The 17,654-nt window shown below is 36.2% G+C and overlaps 1 protein-coding gene across 3 annotated transcripts in view; it reads right to left on the reverse strand.

Moving 5' to 3' along the window:
- The window catches only part of VPS50 (VPS50 subunit of EARP/GARPII complex), a 136,817-nt gene that overhangs the window by 117,448 nt on the left and 1,715 nt on the right, over positions 1-17,654 (reverse strand). For all 3 annotated transcript variants that reach the window (XR_003006182.1, XR_003006181.1, XM_024767129.1), the window contains exon 2: positions 11,960-12,028. Coding sequence is in view for 1 of the 3 variants with exons in the window: in XM_024767129.1 (XP_024622897.1) it covers positions 11,960-12,028 (69 nt within the window). In the remaining 2 variants the exon portion in view is untranslated. The remainder of the gene's footprint in view (positions 1-11,959; positions 12,029-17,654) is intronic.

Raw genomic sequence — 17,654 nt, forward strand, 5'->3', positions numbered from 1 at the left:
AAACGGTTCAAGATTAGTTCTGTAATTTTATGTCTAGAAAAGGTTCACAAGTTTAGCTCTGTAATTCCATGAGGCTTCCTTCAAGGTGTACTGATACTACAATTAATGAACTGATTATGAACCTAAAGCTCTGAGTCTGATAAAATGCTTGCTTTCTAATGATAAGAGTATGGGGCTTCTATGGATTTATACAACAAAAAAAGAGCTTAACAGACAAATCCCTACCCCTAATGTCAGCATCCTTATCCTATGCAAGTTCACTGCATAATTGGATAAACCTTCAGTTAACTGGAAAATTTCAATAACTCAGATACCCACTCTCTGACACACTCAATCAAGACATTATTATAGACATATAATTTAGTCATTGTTTTTTTATTAAAATTAATCTCAAATACACTTAAGTACACAAAAAGAAACTAGTATTGGGACTTCCCTGGTGGCACAGTGGTTAAGAATCCGCCTGCTAATGCAGGGGACACGGGTTCAAGCCCTGGTCCGGGAAGATCCCACATGCTGGGGAGCAACTAAGTCTGTGTGCCACAACTACTGAGCCTGCGCTCTAGAGCCCACGAGCCGCAACTACTGAAACCCGCGTGCCCTAGCACTCGTGCTCTGCAACAAGAGAAGCCACCGCAATGAGAAGCCCGCACATCTCAATGAAGAGTAGCCCCCGCTCGCCACAAATAGAGAAAGCCTGTGCACAGCAATGACTCAACACAGCCAAAAAAAATAAGTAAATTTTTTGAAAAAGAAACTAGTATTTAAAATCATTTTACAGTCAAAATAATACTTAAAAATTCTTAATGAATCATCACTAATTACACAAAAATTATATGGTTAATTTGAGGACAATATTTTCCAAATAGAGATACTCTAGATTATTTTATTGCAGGGCTAGTTTTCATTTATAAAAAAGAGCCTAGCTTATATATCTTTTAGATTTTAATTTATATTTTAAATTGATAAAATTATTACTATAAATTCCTCTTAGTATATTCAAGCTAAAAGAAAATATGAGAGCAATAAATCTGAAACTTAAGAGAATACTTAACTGTTTACATTTAAAATTCCAATAAATTGAAAAGAGAAGACAAAGTCATATAAAAACTAAACCTGCAGAATTAAAAGTGCATGAAAAAGAAAATGCCTCTTTGGTACCAAAACTCAACTTATAAGAATACACTGACAAAAAAAAAAAAAAAAAAAAAGTTAAAGACAGTCATCACTGATTTAGCATGCAATTATATACTATGAGTATACTAAGAAATCCAGCATCCTAACAGTGGAGCTGTATTTCGGTGGGGATTTATCTACAACCCACTAATCTGTGTAGCACCTTGGACAATGGCACTGAAGAGGTTTAACAGACATGGGTTAAACCTACACCATTTGTGGAAGGGTTCCCAACTAGTTTGCCTATCCACAGGCAACCTCCCTGCATCCAGTGGAAACCTGAATCGACAGTGAGACATGAAATAGAAAGAGATGAGAAATTCCTGGCAATCTCTCTCCCTGAAGGGTCATAGGCATTTGAAATACCAGCTTCAGATGCTGCAAGCTGAGGGAAGGAATAAAGCCCAAGTGAGGATATAGCAATGTTGCCTCCCCCTAGTAATTCCATAGCACCACCAGCAAATAAATGTACTTGGTACTACTCACAAAAAAATTGAAGATTACAAAAATTGCTAAGAATGAAAACCATCAGATATGAAACAAGCCAGGAATTCAAATAGACTGCAATGAATGAGCACTTTCATCTCAAATGTGTAAATGCCAATGGGATGTAACTACATGCTGTTCTCCCTATACAACCTAATTGATTGTTCTAAAGGTAAAGACACTTGGGTTTTAGCTGCAACTCTGTTATTAACCTTGGACAATTTACTTAGTCTCTTCATGCCTAGTTTTTTTTCACCTGTAAAGGACATACATACATACATACACACTCAAAACGACAGTGAAACAAATATCCAGTTATTAAAAATGTCAAAGGGAAAGCATAATTTCATTTATAAATATTTCACAAGTGCACGTTTCACAAGTGTGATGAATCTGTAAAAAAGAGTACAATCTGTATATGCATATAAAAAGGTCAAACGCCACTCCTTCCTAGAGAACTAAGCAATTATATCACAGAGAGCAGACAAACTCATATAATTTCAAAGAAGTGACATGTAACACTTGACACTCTAAGTAACCTGGACTAAGGAGAGAGATAAAACCAAAAAGGCAGAAAAAGAAACATAGCACACAAAGCAGAATTCAAAAACAAAAACAAATGCCCAACACCATATCCCTATAAAATACCCTCTCCTTTCAGACAACTTAGTGCTCCTGTGTGAAAACATACATCTGAACTCAGACAAACTCCATTCTGCCTAGAATCCCAATCACCGTGTTCCTGTTAATCCCACTGCACTGGCTGTCTGTAAGATTCGGCTGCTACCCAATCATTCTCTAAACGTTTCATCGCTGTTAGTGCTGACAGCTCGATCAGATTACACACTTCTTGAGAACTGAGGTTTCTCCTTATTCTCCATCATTATGTTCCAAAGTGCCAAGGCACAATGTAGATAAAAATCATGACTCAAACTAAAATTAATTTACACAGTGAACTGTATAAAAAAAGGAATAAATGAACAAAAGGAAAGGAAGAGACAACATGTTCTTGTTTTGATACTCAAAATTTTCCACAAACTCTTAAGGAAAGGCTTCTTTCTTCTAACTAGAAATAACAATAAATGTAAAATGATTTTAGGGATATTTTATGCATGTAAATTAGAAAAATAAACAAAAACAGCTAGATAGCATATTCTTAAAACAATTACTCCATAATTTTGCCATTATATAAACTGGTTTTCTAGGATTGGAGATGTACAAAAATACATAATTCTTCATGTAAAAGAGAACCAGTTTTGCAAGCCAATATAAATGTATGAGGCAAAATTTTACATAAACAAAATGAACAAAAGATATCCTACAAAAAAATTTTAAAGGCACAATCAAGGGAACAAAATAACAAATGAAACTCCTTATACCGTATTAAAATATGTAATGCTTTTAAAAGTTACCAAGAAGATTAGATGCTTTAACGATGTTTGGTAATAAAATATTTCAGTCTTACGGACTGATATTAATAAAATTTTTTAAAGAATTGTTATAGTAAAGTTTATGACACATAGTAACTAATAAATGCATATTATAATTAATAATAGTGCTATAAATGCTCTACAGACTTTGAAAATCCAAAAATAATATGTCAACAACTACAGACCATCAAATGTGCCACAACTTGCCTGCTGATGGTAGGTAATCAACTACACCTAAAGAGTACATGAACATCACCCCAAAATTAAAGCTGGAGAAAAACTACAATTAAGTAATGAGTTTAATTGTAAAGGAGATAAAAACAAAAGTACAAATGTCAAAAAAGAACAAATCAAACCTCTCTCCCATACTATCATCAGGAAATAACCTGCCTATTGTCAAAGCTCTAGTATTATCTTTCCCGGTCAAGTCATATATTTTAATTTAACAATTTCTTTTAAAATTCCCACTATGTAAAAATTCTCTGTACTAGGTCGTACAGAAACAAAGATGAGTAAAATACAAATCTTCCCACAAATAGCTGCTGAAGTAATAGGAGGGGGTTAGACGAATAAACAATGACGATGCAGGGCAGAACATAAAGGAAATACAAACAAAATGAAGGGCATCAAAGGATAGTGAGCTCACATCTGATGGAAGAGGCGGCATTTAGAGAATATGAGAAAAGGTAAAATTTCAAATATTAGAAATTGGGGGAATAAGGTTACAAAATATAAAGCAAAGCAAAAGTAAAAACAGTGGAGTGGGAAAGCATACAACAGATTAAGGAATAGAGGATGGTTTCCCGCAGGGCAGAAAAATGTCATGGGGGAGAGATGTTTTTAAAATTCAACACACTTTTATATATACTAAAACCATATTTTTCCTTTATTAAAAATATCTTAACACATATCACTGTGCCAGATACTGTAACCAAAAAGTAAGCATAAACATTAAATATTTTCTTAACATAATAAACCAAGCAGGAATATTTTAGGAAAACTGGCAGATAACGAAGAAGTCATTCAATACTCTAGAGGCTGTCTTTTCCAGCAGTCACAATACACTATAAGGTTGCATATAACACATACTACCTATCCTATTCTTCTATTTTGATCATCTCCAAGATAAAGCTACGTGAACATACATATAAAAATGCATATCGTAAATGTAACTTTATGAAAAATAAAGAAAAACAATCATAATAAACATTTAAGCCAACATCTTTGATTTTAGCCGAGCTATTTTTCCTCTCAACGTAACAACAAAAGGTTATATGAGAACAGGGGATTCAACTCTATAAAACAATTAGAGCCCTAAACTGTAAGGTGTTATAAAACATTTCCAATATATTTATGGTTTCTAAAGAAACCAGGCTATAATTTTACAAAGCTATTTCCCACCTAAGAGCTCACCTCTTAAGGGAATGCATTCATGTTTAGGAGGGAAAAGAAAGACTGCAAATTTTATATTTAATGACTACTTTCAAATTACCCAAAATACCACACTAATTAAAAACATCAATCCAAGCTCAGAATTTCAATCCTATTCACTTTTATAAATGTAAAAAGTTAGTTGTGACGGCTTAACAGTTCTCCTTAATATTATTCAATTCAATATTCTCTTTGAAAAGGAATTTCATTTTTAAACCCACAGAACAGCCTGGAAACTTATCATCTGCAGTAGTAAGTTTTTATTCGAACAAAAAGATGAATGCAAAAATCTTCATTTCACAGGTCAGGTTTCAAAACCCCGAAGAAAATGCATAGTAGAATAAAAAAAAATGCAAACCAACTTCCATCTCTGTACTTAGCTTATTAGACCATAGTTCACATTATATACCGGAATAAATGCAGAATTCATTGTGTTGGGAGGGAGAAAGGAAGGGCGTAAAGGAAGAAAGTTTGCTCTTATGAAGCATGAATTTGGGTTTGCCAAGACAAAAGCTTTATTTTTCTGTTTGCATTTTTCATCAGTCAACAAAAATAGCTATTCTAAAAACAGAAACCATAGTCTTACCAAAGTTAACATCACATTAGAGCTCTAATTGAGAGCAAAATATGTTTATCTATCAAAAACTACACAGAGCTTAAAGAACAAAGGCATGAAGTTTTCAATATGCAATCAGTATGATAAAAATCATAAATCACTGAACAAAAACAGGTTTTCTGTTTCCAAATGAAATAGGATTCAAGATCACAAACACCCTAAAACTATACATATACCACGTACGTTTATAATGAACTGGCAGATGTCTGATTATGTGGGGAAATGGCACATTTCCTTAAAATCCCACTAGAACAATAATAATCCATCAAAGCAGCCGTTTCATCAGTTTGTGTGTGTTTTAAATAAAACAGAACTTTTCAAGCCAACCCTGTTTTTCTTCAGGCTCTCAGTGCCATCTAGTGGAATATTACTAGGGTTACAATTTAAAAGGAGGTTTCAGCAAAATGGTTTACAGAAGATTTTTATAAAAGGTTACTAAAGTGGCATTATTTTAATCCAGCTTTATACTTAAGTGATAAAAATAATGTATTTTAATCCTTTCTTCAAAATAACAACATTCCAAATATACACATATTTGCTTTTAAAGAAACACATCTTGAAGGAAAACTGATTTTATTCATGGAAATGTACTGAATTACTAACACATACTAAAAATCACAGAACTGGAAAGCAAAACTTTCATATTTGATACTCTGCCAAATATTTTTATTTACTTCTCTTATTCAATAGTTATGCTATTTTAACAAGTATTTTCCTAAATTTATTTCTATGAAAAAGAAAACATTAAAGATAATAGCTTTGGAGACATCAAATATATAAATTTTTTTAAAAGCTATCTTTTTTTTTTTTTTTTTTTTTTTTTGCAGTAAGCATGTAGGATCTTCCCGGACCGGGGCACGAACCTGTGTCCCCTGCATCGGCAGGCGGACTCTCAACCACTGCGCCACCGGGGAAGCCCTAAAAGCTATCTTTAAAAATTTCTCAACTTCAGTGAAAAATATCAAGCTATTTGCCACATGCCTGTCTAGCTAAAGCTGAAGAAAAGACACATAAGCTGAAGCACAGACAGAAAAGTCCACTGTATAAGTCTTAATTTACGGTTTTCTGGTTTTTTAGTTTTCAAACACCTCATCAGACCTCTCCTTAAAAGAAGAAATACTATCTATTTTGAGAAAAGACATCACAGCACCTTCAATCCCAGTGTTTAATGACTCCAGTCTTTCCAATTCCTACACCTTCTACATCCAATAAAATTCTCAGTCCTAAATCCTACTTTTAAAATGTCTCTCAAATTTAACCCTTCTCCATTTCCTAAACCTCATACTCTTTATCTTAATTAGTATCCTGGTCTAGGATTGCCACTCAAATACCTATCTGTACCCTAGTTATCTTTCTAAAACAAATTAATCACCAACTCTAGAAGACCCCGCACTCACGTCTACCTACCCCTAATCCTCTCCTAGCTGTGCTACCACTGTGCATACCTTAGTATAGATCTCTACTATACTCCTCTGCAATCATCTATTTTTGCTTGTCTCTCCTACTCAGGTTCAGGTAGGAATAGAGTCTTGTACCTCTTTGCAACTTCAAAATTTAGTAACAGCCTGGCTCAATAAATGATTGCCAAATGCACTGCGTAAATGATCTTTTATGATTTGCTACGAAAGAAGGGTTAAGAATATCAAAGCATCTGAAGCCAAGAGAAGCATAATTTCATTAATGGTTAAAAAGAACACAGTTAAATATTTTTAGCCATGAATGCCTAAGAAAAAGTCTAAATGATTCTGCAGATCCATGGTTAGAGTCCCTCTTGGTACCACCTGCAGAAGACACCTGTCTTAAATGAAACATAATCCTAAATTGAAATTTAGTGATTTATCCCAATCACTACAGCTAAAAAAGTCTCCTAGTCATAAATTTCAACACTAATCCTGTCTAAATCAGATAGCAATACACTCATCAGTTTATTCTTTTGACTGTATTTTTGTCTTCTCTCTCCTACAAATATTACAATAAAGATAGTATAAAATATCAGAGCTAAAACGGCTCTTAAATATCATCTAGTTTGGGCTTCCCTGGTGGCGCAGTGGTTGGGAGTCCGCCTGCCGATGCAGGGAACACGGGTTCGTGCCCTGGTCCGGGAGGATCCCACGTGCCGCGGAGCGGCTGGGCCTGTGAGCCGTGGCCGCTGAGCCTGCGCGTCCGGAGCCTGTGCTCCGCAACGGGAGAGGCCACAACAGTGAGAGGCCCACGTACCGCAAAAATATATATATCATCTAGTTTAATCACATGTTTTCACAGAGGAGCACGCTGGGGCACAAAGCTATTAAAATGACTTCCCTTTAATAAGCTGAATGTTTAAGTCAATACTTGAACCTAGCTCTCTTGGCTCTTATTCCAGCACTTTCCTCATGTTTTGGTAAAGTTCTGAAAATAAAGCTCTGTAATTAGTGTGGTTTTAGGATTCTTTTCACGGATTCTAAGAAGTCGGTCAAATCCATTTATCTTACTTCACAGAAGTATTCTAAAAGCTAGAAAACACTCTGCCCAAACTCCCAGAATATTATATAATAGAAATGCTACAGAGTAGGTAGGTACTCAATAAATATTTATGGAATAAATTAAGTACACAAACAAAAATACTTATATCTAGACAAATATATTTTCAGGTTTTGACTGCAACAGCTATTTCTTTTGTCTCCTCACCCTATATTTTTCTTTGAAGAAAATCAAAGGCATAGTTAAGCCAATAATGCAAGAGTAAACGTAGCTGAATCCTATTTGTATTTACAAGTCAATAAAGTCAAGGCCTTAAGAAACAAAACAACCAACCAAAAAAACCCCTTATCTTTAAAGAATATCAGAAGGCAGTATTTCAGTAAAAATTCATAAACAATATTCATATTAGTACTTTTTTTCAGGTTTACGATATGTAAACATTATAGAAGCACTGTGGGAAGTTTACTTAAGATATTTACTTAAGTTTTACTTAAGATATAGATTTATAAGGTTCTGATATTTTTATTTTTTAATCGGGATTCAACAAATCCTCTCAAACACAGTCCCAATAAGTTCTATAACTACCAACCATGTGGCTATTACAATTATTATATAACAAATGTTGGTCTTCTTCATAATTCTGTAACCAATTAAATTATCTAAAAATCTTTCACATAATTCAAACAATATACATTTTCTTAAATGGATAACAAGTTTAGTCAGTAAATACAATACAGATTAATTTCTTATATCCTTACCTCTGCATGAAAAGCCCATTAATTTGAAAACAACAGAATCCATTTATCAGGAATGAAATTTTAGGTCATCACTAACTCTTCATTATACTTTTTCCCACAAAAATTGTCAATAAAACTTACAAAATCTTATCTAGAACGGCTCCTGTATTCCTGTTCTTTCTCCTCATCGCGTCCTCAGCTTGGCCGATGGTTCCCAAACATGGCTCCACACTGGAATCAGCTGGGGATATTTAAACGCTACCGACGCCTGGCTCCACCCCCCACGCCATGATTTAATTGGACTGGGGTACGGCCTGGGTACCGGTGATTCTAATGTACAGCAAAGTTTGGGCACCATTGACCTTGGCTCTGAACTATTTAAGCTAAGATTTTTTTAATCTGCTCGAAAGTTTCCTTTCCTATAGCAAATTCTGAAAAGAATCCTTTTTTTTTTTTTTTTACTTTCTGTACTATTTACTCCACCAAAATTCCAATTTTCCAATATATGGATTATTATTTGACTCACATCTCCTCTTAAAATAGGATATAGTGTCATCTTATCTCTAAAATGCAGAAATTGTACCAGATGATTTCTAAGGTTTCTTCCCACTCAGAATTTATATAGTTCTCAAGAAAAAAAAATCAATAGTACTTTCTGGATTATCAAGCTCACCTGACTCCCTTCTTCAGTTCTCCTTAACTACCCTCCTTTTCCTAATGAGTGGAACCACATGAAATTTGCCAATATTAGACCATTTCTAATCTAAAACAGCCATTTCATATGCTCCATCTTAATATTTCCCTCCTACTTATCCTTTATACAAGAACCTTTTAATGTAACACCCAAGCTAAACTTTCTTTCTTGAAAACCCCAATGAAATCTCAATTCCTTGTTAAAACTTAGAAAAATATGATGACAAGAAAAGGAAAAAGAAATGGGTCCATTCCTGAAGACGAAAGATGCCTTTTTTTAAATGTTCTACCTATACTTGAGAGATAGAGCTATTAAATAAATTAATGTTTAAAAGCTTCTCTATACAAGTATTTACACTGAACACTTAAACAGTGTAAATTGATTTTTTGTTTGTTTTTTACTTTTCCCACTGGAATATCAGGGGAATCCAAGCTAAAATAATGCTTTTTTTAAATTGAGGTATAATTGAGGTACAACAATATATTAGTTTCAGGTGTACAAAATAATCATTTGATATTTGCATATGTTGCAAAATGATCACCACAATAGGTCTAGTTAACACCTGTAACACCATAAACAGTTACAGAATTTTTAGAGAAAATTAAATTTATATGTATGACCTAACTATAAAGTAACATCTAAATTGTGAAACACAGCATTATGTTTCAGCATCCAAGTTATACTAAGCTATGCTGTGTAAGGAATTTCTGAACGTGAGCCTTCTTAATTCTTAGTTTCAGTACTGACTGTGAACTTCAACCACATCAAACTTAATCTACTGACTGGAGCTTTGCCACTCTCCAGACACAGCAATTCAATTTCTCAAAACCACCCAGAGTAGCTCACCCTGCAGTACTTGAAATGTTTCCAGAGAGAGCACAGAGAGAATAGACACAAAAAACTCATAAGGCTTTCTTAGTATAAGGCTAAATTTAAGCTGAGGGCATTGATGCTAATTTTACCATTAGCTGTTTTACAGTTTAACTCAATTAGCTTCCTAGTGTCAATCAGCCCACTGCCCTAGGCTTAATCATCACCTGAACCATTTACACTTGCTGACCTTGTGATTCCAGACTGGCCTCTCTAGCCAGAGCCCATCATCTTAAAAGTATACACTGCTATACATATACACGTATCTATTCTTTTTCAAATTCTCTTCCCATTTACGTTATTACAGAATATTGAGTAGAATTCCCTGTGCATTAATCAACTATACTCCAATATAAAATAAAATTTTTTAAAAACTTAAAAAATAAAAAATCTTTTTTGTTTTTTAAATAAAGAGTATACACCGCTGATCACTGATGGGGAGAGGGTGCGGAGTCAATTAGAAGACTATGTAATGAGATCATTATAAATTCTCTACCTACCGCTACTGGGAAAACATCACGGACTCATGGTTTAAAGACAACAGAAAGTTCCTATGCAATACATTCATGTATTTTTTAAAGAGGCTCACATCAATTTTACTCTGGTTCTGAAACATCTAATGCAATCCACTTCAAGGCATGTTCATAATGCCTGATAATCATTTCTTTAAGTCAAAGAAATATAGGGAATTATCTGTCAATTAGGATTTATGGTTCTCTCTCCCAATTTTATCACATCCAACAGTCTTTTCTAAAATTATATAAAACTTTTCAAAATGCCTCTTTATAGCTTCTGAGCCATTTCATGCAAAAGCGTTGGTTAGAATTTTATCATATTTGTATCTGACCTAATGTAAAAGCTAAGCAGTAAATACAAAATTCACTTCAGGGGGCAAGGCACCTCAAAGAGGTGGGAAATCATCCTCCTAAGCAGCTGACACTGAGGTGTGATAAGAGGCCGTAGGATTGCTGATCTAGAGAAACAAGCCCTGTGTATTAAGTTGCCAGACACAGGAAACAAACAGTAGTTTCAAATATGATCCTCAAATTGAAAACCATAAGAGCAGACATTCATAACAGGCTTTGATCTGCGATAGAGCTGCTATACATGGAGGCAGCTGGGAGTGGCGAGGCCCCGGAGAGGGAGACAGCAGGGATTTATTTATTTAACAATGGCTAATATTTCTCCTGAGGGGAAGCCAGCTAGCTTTCAAATGACACCTATTAAATTTGTAGACTGCGAAGTTCACATGAATTATCAGGGGATTAAAATCCAAGATATCTACAATTTAGCATAAGCTGTGCTTTAGCTACTTACTCAAAAATCTCTGCTCCAGGGACTTCCCTGGTGGCGCAGTGGTTAAGAAGCCACCTGCCAATGCAGGGGACACAGGTTTGAGCCCTGGTCCAGAAAGATCCCACACGCCACGGAGCAACTAAGCCCGTGAGCCACAACTACTGAGCCCGTGCCACAACTACTGAAACCCACGGACTTAGAGCCCATGCTCTGCAACAAGACAGGCCACCTTAATGAGAAGCCGGTGCACCGCAACAAAAAGGAGCCCCCACTTGCTGCAACTAGAGAAAGCCCGCACGCAGCAACAAAGACCCAATGCAGCCAAAAGTAAATAAATAAATTTATAAAATAAAAAGAAAAATCTCTGCTCCATAACAAAAACATAATTTACTATGATTTTTGGCTCAGTGTTACAGCATAAAAAGTAAGCCATTTCATTTTATTTATCCAAGTTACAGCAGATGAATCAATAAGTGTCATTTATAGATATATAACTGCTTTCAGGCAAAGAATTTGATACAATAATAAACTCTAAATTTATCAATTTCGCATTTTCTGCTTCACTATAATGAATCATACTGCATCCCAATGAGTAATGAAAGCAAAAACAAGCCCCAAGCCTACTGTATTATAAAACTTTACCTAGCTCATCATAACAACCATCTGCCTGTGGGAAGGAAAAGCTTCTGTGAATCAATTATCCAAAGGCAACAATATTTTCTTAAGGAAGTGAAAAGTCACGCTCACTCATGTAGATCAATACCTTTCCAGGGACCCGGAGACTCTCAATGGCACCAACATCACTGAGGCTCTCTGGGGGACTTTTCAGACCCTTAAAAAAAAAAATAACATAAAGGGAATTTTAATTGTGCTGCAGAACCGTAACATGATAGAATGTACTTATTGAAATAGAAATCACCATTTTAAAAAGAAATTTTCCTGCTTTAAAATAGATAGAACATATGTTTCTAAAACAACTGTCACAACACATATAGTACTATACTACTATTAAATCAAGTAAAGATTTACTTTCGGAAATTTAAAATAAAATTACTATATGGCACCTTTATACCTAACGGTTGAAGTCTAACTTAACCATGATTCAAAAACAACAAAAAGAAACTTGGGTGGCAAAAAGCATTCTATAAAAGCACTTATCTATTAATCATGACCAAATGCACGTGGTAAAAAGGCCCAAGCATTATGACCCACAGATATAATATACCAACTGACTGAGCTAACCAAAGATTTTTAAATAATGATAATTGCCTAGTTAATACATAAGTAATCTCTAGATTTTATCATTTCTCACCAATGCACCCAATTTATACTACGTAATTGAGACTTAAATCTCACATCTCACTGCTTTAGCTCTTTATAGAAAGTACCTGGTACTTTCTATATTCACATCAAATGAGGGATTCTGAAAGTCTCATTTGTACCAGGGAAAGTTATCAAGACAGAAAGAAGTCAGCCATTTAAATTTTCTTTAAAAGCCTCTTTTTAACATAGTCTATCCAAAGCAGACACCTAAATTCCCTGTAATATTAGTCTATAAGCAAAATTAGCTGGTACATGAACTTGAGGAGAGATTTACTCTACTGTCAAGTTTCTGTCCTTTAGATACTCTATATTGGCTTTTTGGTGTCCTTGGTAACCAAAATACATGTTATGTTTAGGTTGATTATTTGGGTCTTAGAGTAGAACTTGCTCACTTTTAAATTATAGGTGTGTATTTTCTCTTCCCTATTATAAAATACCACCAGTCATAGCTACAATTTTTTATGACAAGGTGCTCTAACCTCATCCCCAATCTTCCATTATCCCCGGAATACCGCCCTTCTTTGTCTCTCTCTCTCTCTCTCATTCTCTCTCTCTCTCTCTCTCTCTCTCTCTCTCACTCACACACACACACACACACACACACACACACCACCCTCTAAAGAAACCAAACCAATACTCCACTTTCAGAACTCCTCTATGAAGTTTTCCTAAATCTTACGTTTCAAAGAAACATCATTTCTCAGTAATGCTCATGGATCATCTCCATCAACATTACCCAGGGAAGTTTTTAAACATAAAACTTCCACATAAAACTTCTAGGTCCCACCACAGAGCTAATAAATAGGTATTTCTAGATTAGGACCAGGAGTTACATTTTAACAAGCAACCTGGATGAATACTATAATCTCTAATGTTTTAGAAACCCCACTAGACATTTCCCAACACCTCTGCCAAAGTAGTGAAGTTTTAAATATTAAATATATATCTCTCTCAGACCCAAGAGAAGGGAAAGACCAAGTCCTCTATTGGCCTTTATAGCCCAGGAGCTAGCACAGTTCCAGGAACAGAGTAAGCACCAAAGAAATTAGTAAATTATGTGGAGTCTTAGGCTCCAATCTCTAATTAGACCATCGTTCCCATGGGAATATGCAACTGACTTTAAAATGAAGTTTCTAGGGAAGTCTGCAGGAATAAGAAAAGCATACTGAGGCTAAAAGTCTTACAATGAGTGAGAAAATAAAAGTACAAAACTACTCTTGGGTGTTTGTTCTTCCTTGTCCCAATTACTCACCAAGAGTCATCACAAGGGCATAGCACCAAAAGTGGTAAAGAAGGCAAGGTTGGGTTATGGAAATAAACTTCTCTATACATTATATACACACACTTATATACATTCAAACATATACACATACATGTGAGTAAAACTTCATAATTTGATTCAAAACCACGATGACCCCTGAAATACCTTTTAAAAAAAGAATTGCCATGACTTTTAAACAAACATTTTAAAAAGTATAGATTTGTTTAACCACTCTAATAAATTCTTGAAGGAATATATCAGGTGTAATTTCCTCTTTCCCCAGAGTTACTCAGTAAAGAAAACAATGCCTAAAACAAGTAAACAAGTGGTATATACCAATATCTAGAAAAAGGCCTTGCCTCCAAATTAGTTACCACACATGATAATTTGCTACTAATACATGACAACTTCCCACCAAATGTACAAAATAAAAGTAATAAAAATTGGAAACCCTATGTACATGTTAGGAAGCAGGGGATTCACAGAATGTCTTCTGCAGACAACCTGCCTGTCGTCTTAGTCTAATGATGGTGACAGTAACTCACGGGCTGTTATAAGGGATAAAGGAGATAACATATATGAGAGGCCAAAAATGGTGTCTTGTACATGGTAAGCACTCTTCAGGTGCTGACCATTATTCTGAATGTCACAGAGAAATGCTTTTTTTTATCTTATCAAAACAGAAATAAAGAATTAAGTAAATGTCTCAAAGCACAATATGACTCACCTGTATTTTAGGATTACAGATCCTCAACCCTTTGATTAGGAATTTTATAGATTTCTACTAACAAATATAAAGCCAGCATTTTTATTTTATCTTTGCCTCTTTAAAGCAGGAAGTCATGGTTATAAGTACAGTACTCTGCCTTTATTAAATTAAAACTTTCACTATAATCATTAACCATTATTTGATTTTCTTTTGTATTTGATTTTTGTTTTCATAATTTCCCCAGTTTAAATTTATATAAAATCCATCATAAATAATACCTGTCTCTGCAACTTTATTTCTTTGCCCAAATCAGATTACACTTCAGACTACTTCTGTTTTGTCCCTATGAGTACTCAATTTCCATTTATGAGACCAGCAACTTACATCCCAATGATCAAAAGGAGCCTGTGAGATGATTTGTGATTCCTTTTCTTTTCAGAAAAAGTTTCAGCAAAACTCAACAGAGTGTTTATATGCAGCCTCAGTTTCTCTCAAACCCACCCTAATCAGGCTTTCCCCCTCACCACTCCACAGAAGCGCTGTTGTCAGGTCACCAACGACCTTATTGCTGCTCAGTCCAAAGGCTCATTCTTATTCTCACCTTCCACGGCCCATCTGTAGCATTTAACACAGCTGATCACTCCCTCTTCTTGTAAATTCTTTACGTGGCTTCCAGGACCCACTCGATTTGGATGTTCTCTATCCAACAAATATTTATTGAGCATCTGCTACAGGGCAGGTGCTCTTCGAGTTGCAGCAGACTGCTCACTTCACTGGCTGCTCCTTCTCAATCCGCCTTCCTAGATCCACCTCTTCTCCCGACCTTGAAACACTGAATCCTCAAAAGCTCCAACTGTGGACTCGTTTTATTTCTACAATCACTCCATTGGTGATCTTAGTCAATTTGTATACCCTCTTTATTCTCATAACTCCTAAATTTTTATCTATACCCTGAATTTCTCCTCAGAAATTCAGGCTTTTAGCCAACTGCCTATTTTCTTTCTCCAAATATCCAAGAGGCTTTGAAATGAACAAGTCTTAAAACTTTCTCCCTTCCTTCAATCTGTTCCTCTCTCAGCCTTACCCACCTCACTAAATAGCAATTCCAGTCTTCCAATTGCTGGGGCCAAACCATTTGGAGTCAACCTTGAAGCTTCTCTTTCTCTCACAGCCCAAATCCAATCTATTAAGAAATCCTGTCAACTCCACATTTACGATACATCCACAATCTGACCTCTTCTCAACACGTCCACCACTTAGCACCCTGAGTGAGGTCCATACCGTATCTCACTTGGATTACTGCATTAGCATCCTTATTGGTCTCCCTGGCCTTGCTATGGGTGAGGAGAAAAGTAGAGGAGATGAGATGAGGATGAGGGTCTATGTGATCAGGCTTCCTGCCCTCAGCTCTCTGACCTCATCTCCTACTACTTCTCTCGTCACTCACTTCACTCCACCCACACCGCCCTTTGCTGCTCCTCAAACATGCTCCTGCCTCAAGGCTTCCGCATCTGCTTTTCCTTCCACCCAGAATGCTCCTTCCCAGACATCCTCAGAGTTTACTCCCTCACCTCCTTCAGGTTTTTACTCAAATGTCACCTTCTCAGTGAGGCCTTCCATGGCCACCCTATCTAAAATTATAAATGACCCCAAATTGCCAATAACTCGCAGGATTCCCTATCCTCTATTCCTCCAAAGCATGTATCACCACGTCTGCCTTAGCACTTGGTTTTGTTAACTGCTACATCCCCCAAACTTAGAATGGTGCCTGGCACATAGTGTTAAATAATCATTTGTTGAATGAACTGAAACAACAGAGCCCAGCATAATGGAGAAAGCAGAACAAAAGAGCTCATCTAAATGAAGAGCGCTAACAAAGCCTGCTCTACACTCTCCTCCAAACCAAGATCCTTGGAAAGCTGAAATGCCAAAAACTCTAAGTTTCATAGACCTTAATTTCACATCTCTCCACATCAACAACAATATATTATCAGCATATTCTTTAGCCTCACAAAAAAGAAACATCTTTATGTATATTTATTTGTAATACTACTATGTTTAACCTAACAACAAACAGTACAAATAAAATCCCCAATGTAACTCTAGGCAGCACCCTACTTTCCTACCTCGTAGATTCATGAAATGTGTATTAATAATGATTAAACACGTGGAAGTCAAGCCATAAACAAATATAATTAGGATGACTTTTAAAATACGTGTGAAACTCTGAATTTTACCTCACCTTTTACACAGTGTAGTTCCAGCTTTTGGTATGTGCTCTTTAGTTTAGTTTTTTTTTTTTTTCATCCCAACTAACCACAGATTTTACCTGCTCAATCCAATAAACAACTGATTGAGGCTGAAGAGTTCATTTTCAGAACAATTTCACTACATTTAAGAGACATAAACTTATTATCACTGGTATCTGGACTTCTGTATTTTTCTCTCCCACTCACTATTACAAAATAGGGTTAGAAAACAAACCAGCCAGGACTTCCCAGTGGTTGAGAATCCGCCTGCCAATGCAGGCGACACAGGTTCGAGCCCTGGTCTGGGAAGATCCCACATGCCATGGAGCAACTAAGCCTGTGCACCACAACTACTGAGACTGCACTCTACAGCCCACGAGTAACAACTACTGAGCCCACGTGCTGCAACTACTGAAACCCATGCGCTAGAGCCCGTGCTCCGACAAAGTTGCTATACAAAGATGACAATATCAACTGTGCTGAACTGCCAGCAAGCAACAGGAGAGAGCACCAAACTTAGCTGAGGCACAAAAGTCCAAATTCAGCATCCCAGAGGCAGTTTAGGGGTATTGGTGGCATAATGTACAAAGCTGTATATTGTTTTAAAAATCAAATGCGGGACTTCCCTGATAGTGCAGTGGTTAAGAATCCACCTGCAAATGCAGGGGACAAGGGTTCAAACCCTGGTCCAGGAAGATCCCACATGCCGCAGAGCAACTAAGCTCGTGCGCCACAACTACTGAGCCTGCACTCCAGAGCCCACGAGCCACAACTATTGAGTCCACGTGCCACAACTACTGAAGCCCACGCACCTAGAGCCCGGGCTGTGAAACAAGAGAAGCCACCGCAATGAGAAGCCCGTGCACTGCAACAAAGAGTAGCCCCTGCTCGCTGCAACTAGAGAAAGCCCGTGCGC

The sequence above is a fragment of the Neophocaena asiaeorientalis genome, unplaced genomic scaffold (assembly GCF_003031525.2).
Source record: "Neophocaena asiaeorientalis asiaeorientalis breed wild unplaced genomic scaffold, Neophocaena_asiaeorientalis_V1.1 scaffold70, whole genome shotgun sequence".
NCBI classification, from domain to species: domain Eukaryota; kingdom Metazoa; phylum Chordata; class Mammalia; order Artiodactyla; family Phocoenidae; genus Neophocaena; species Neophocaena asiaeorientalis.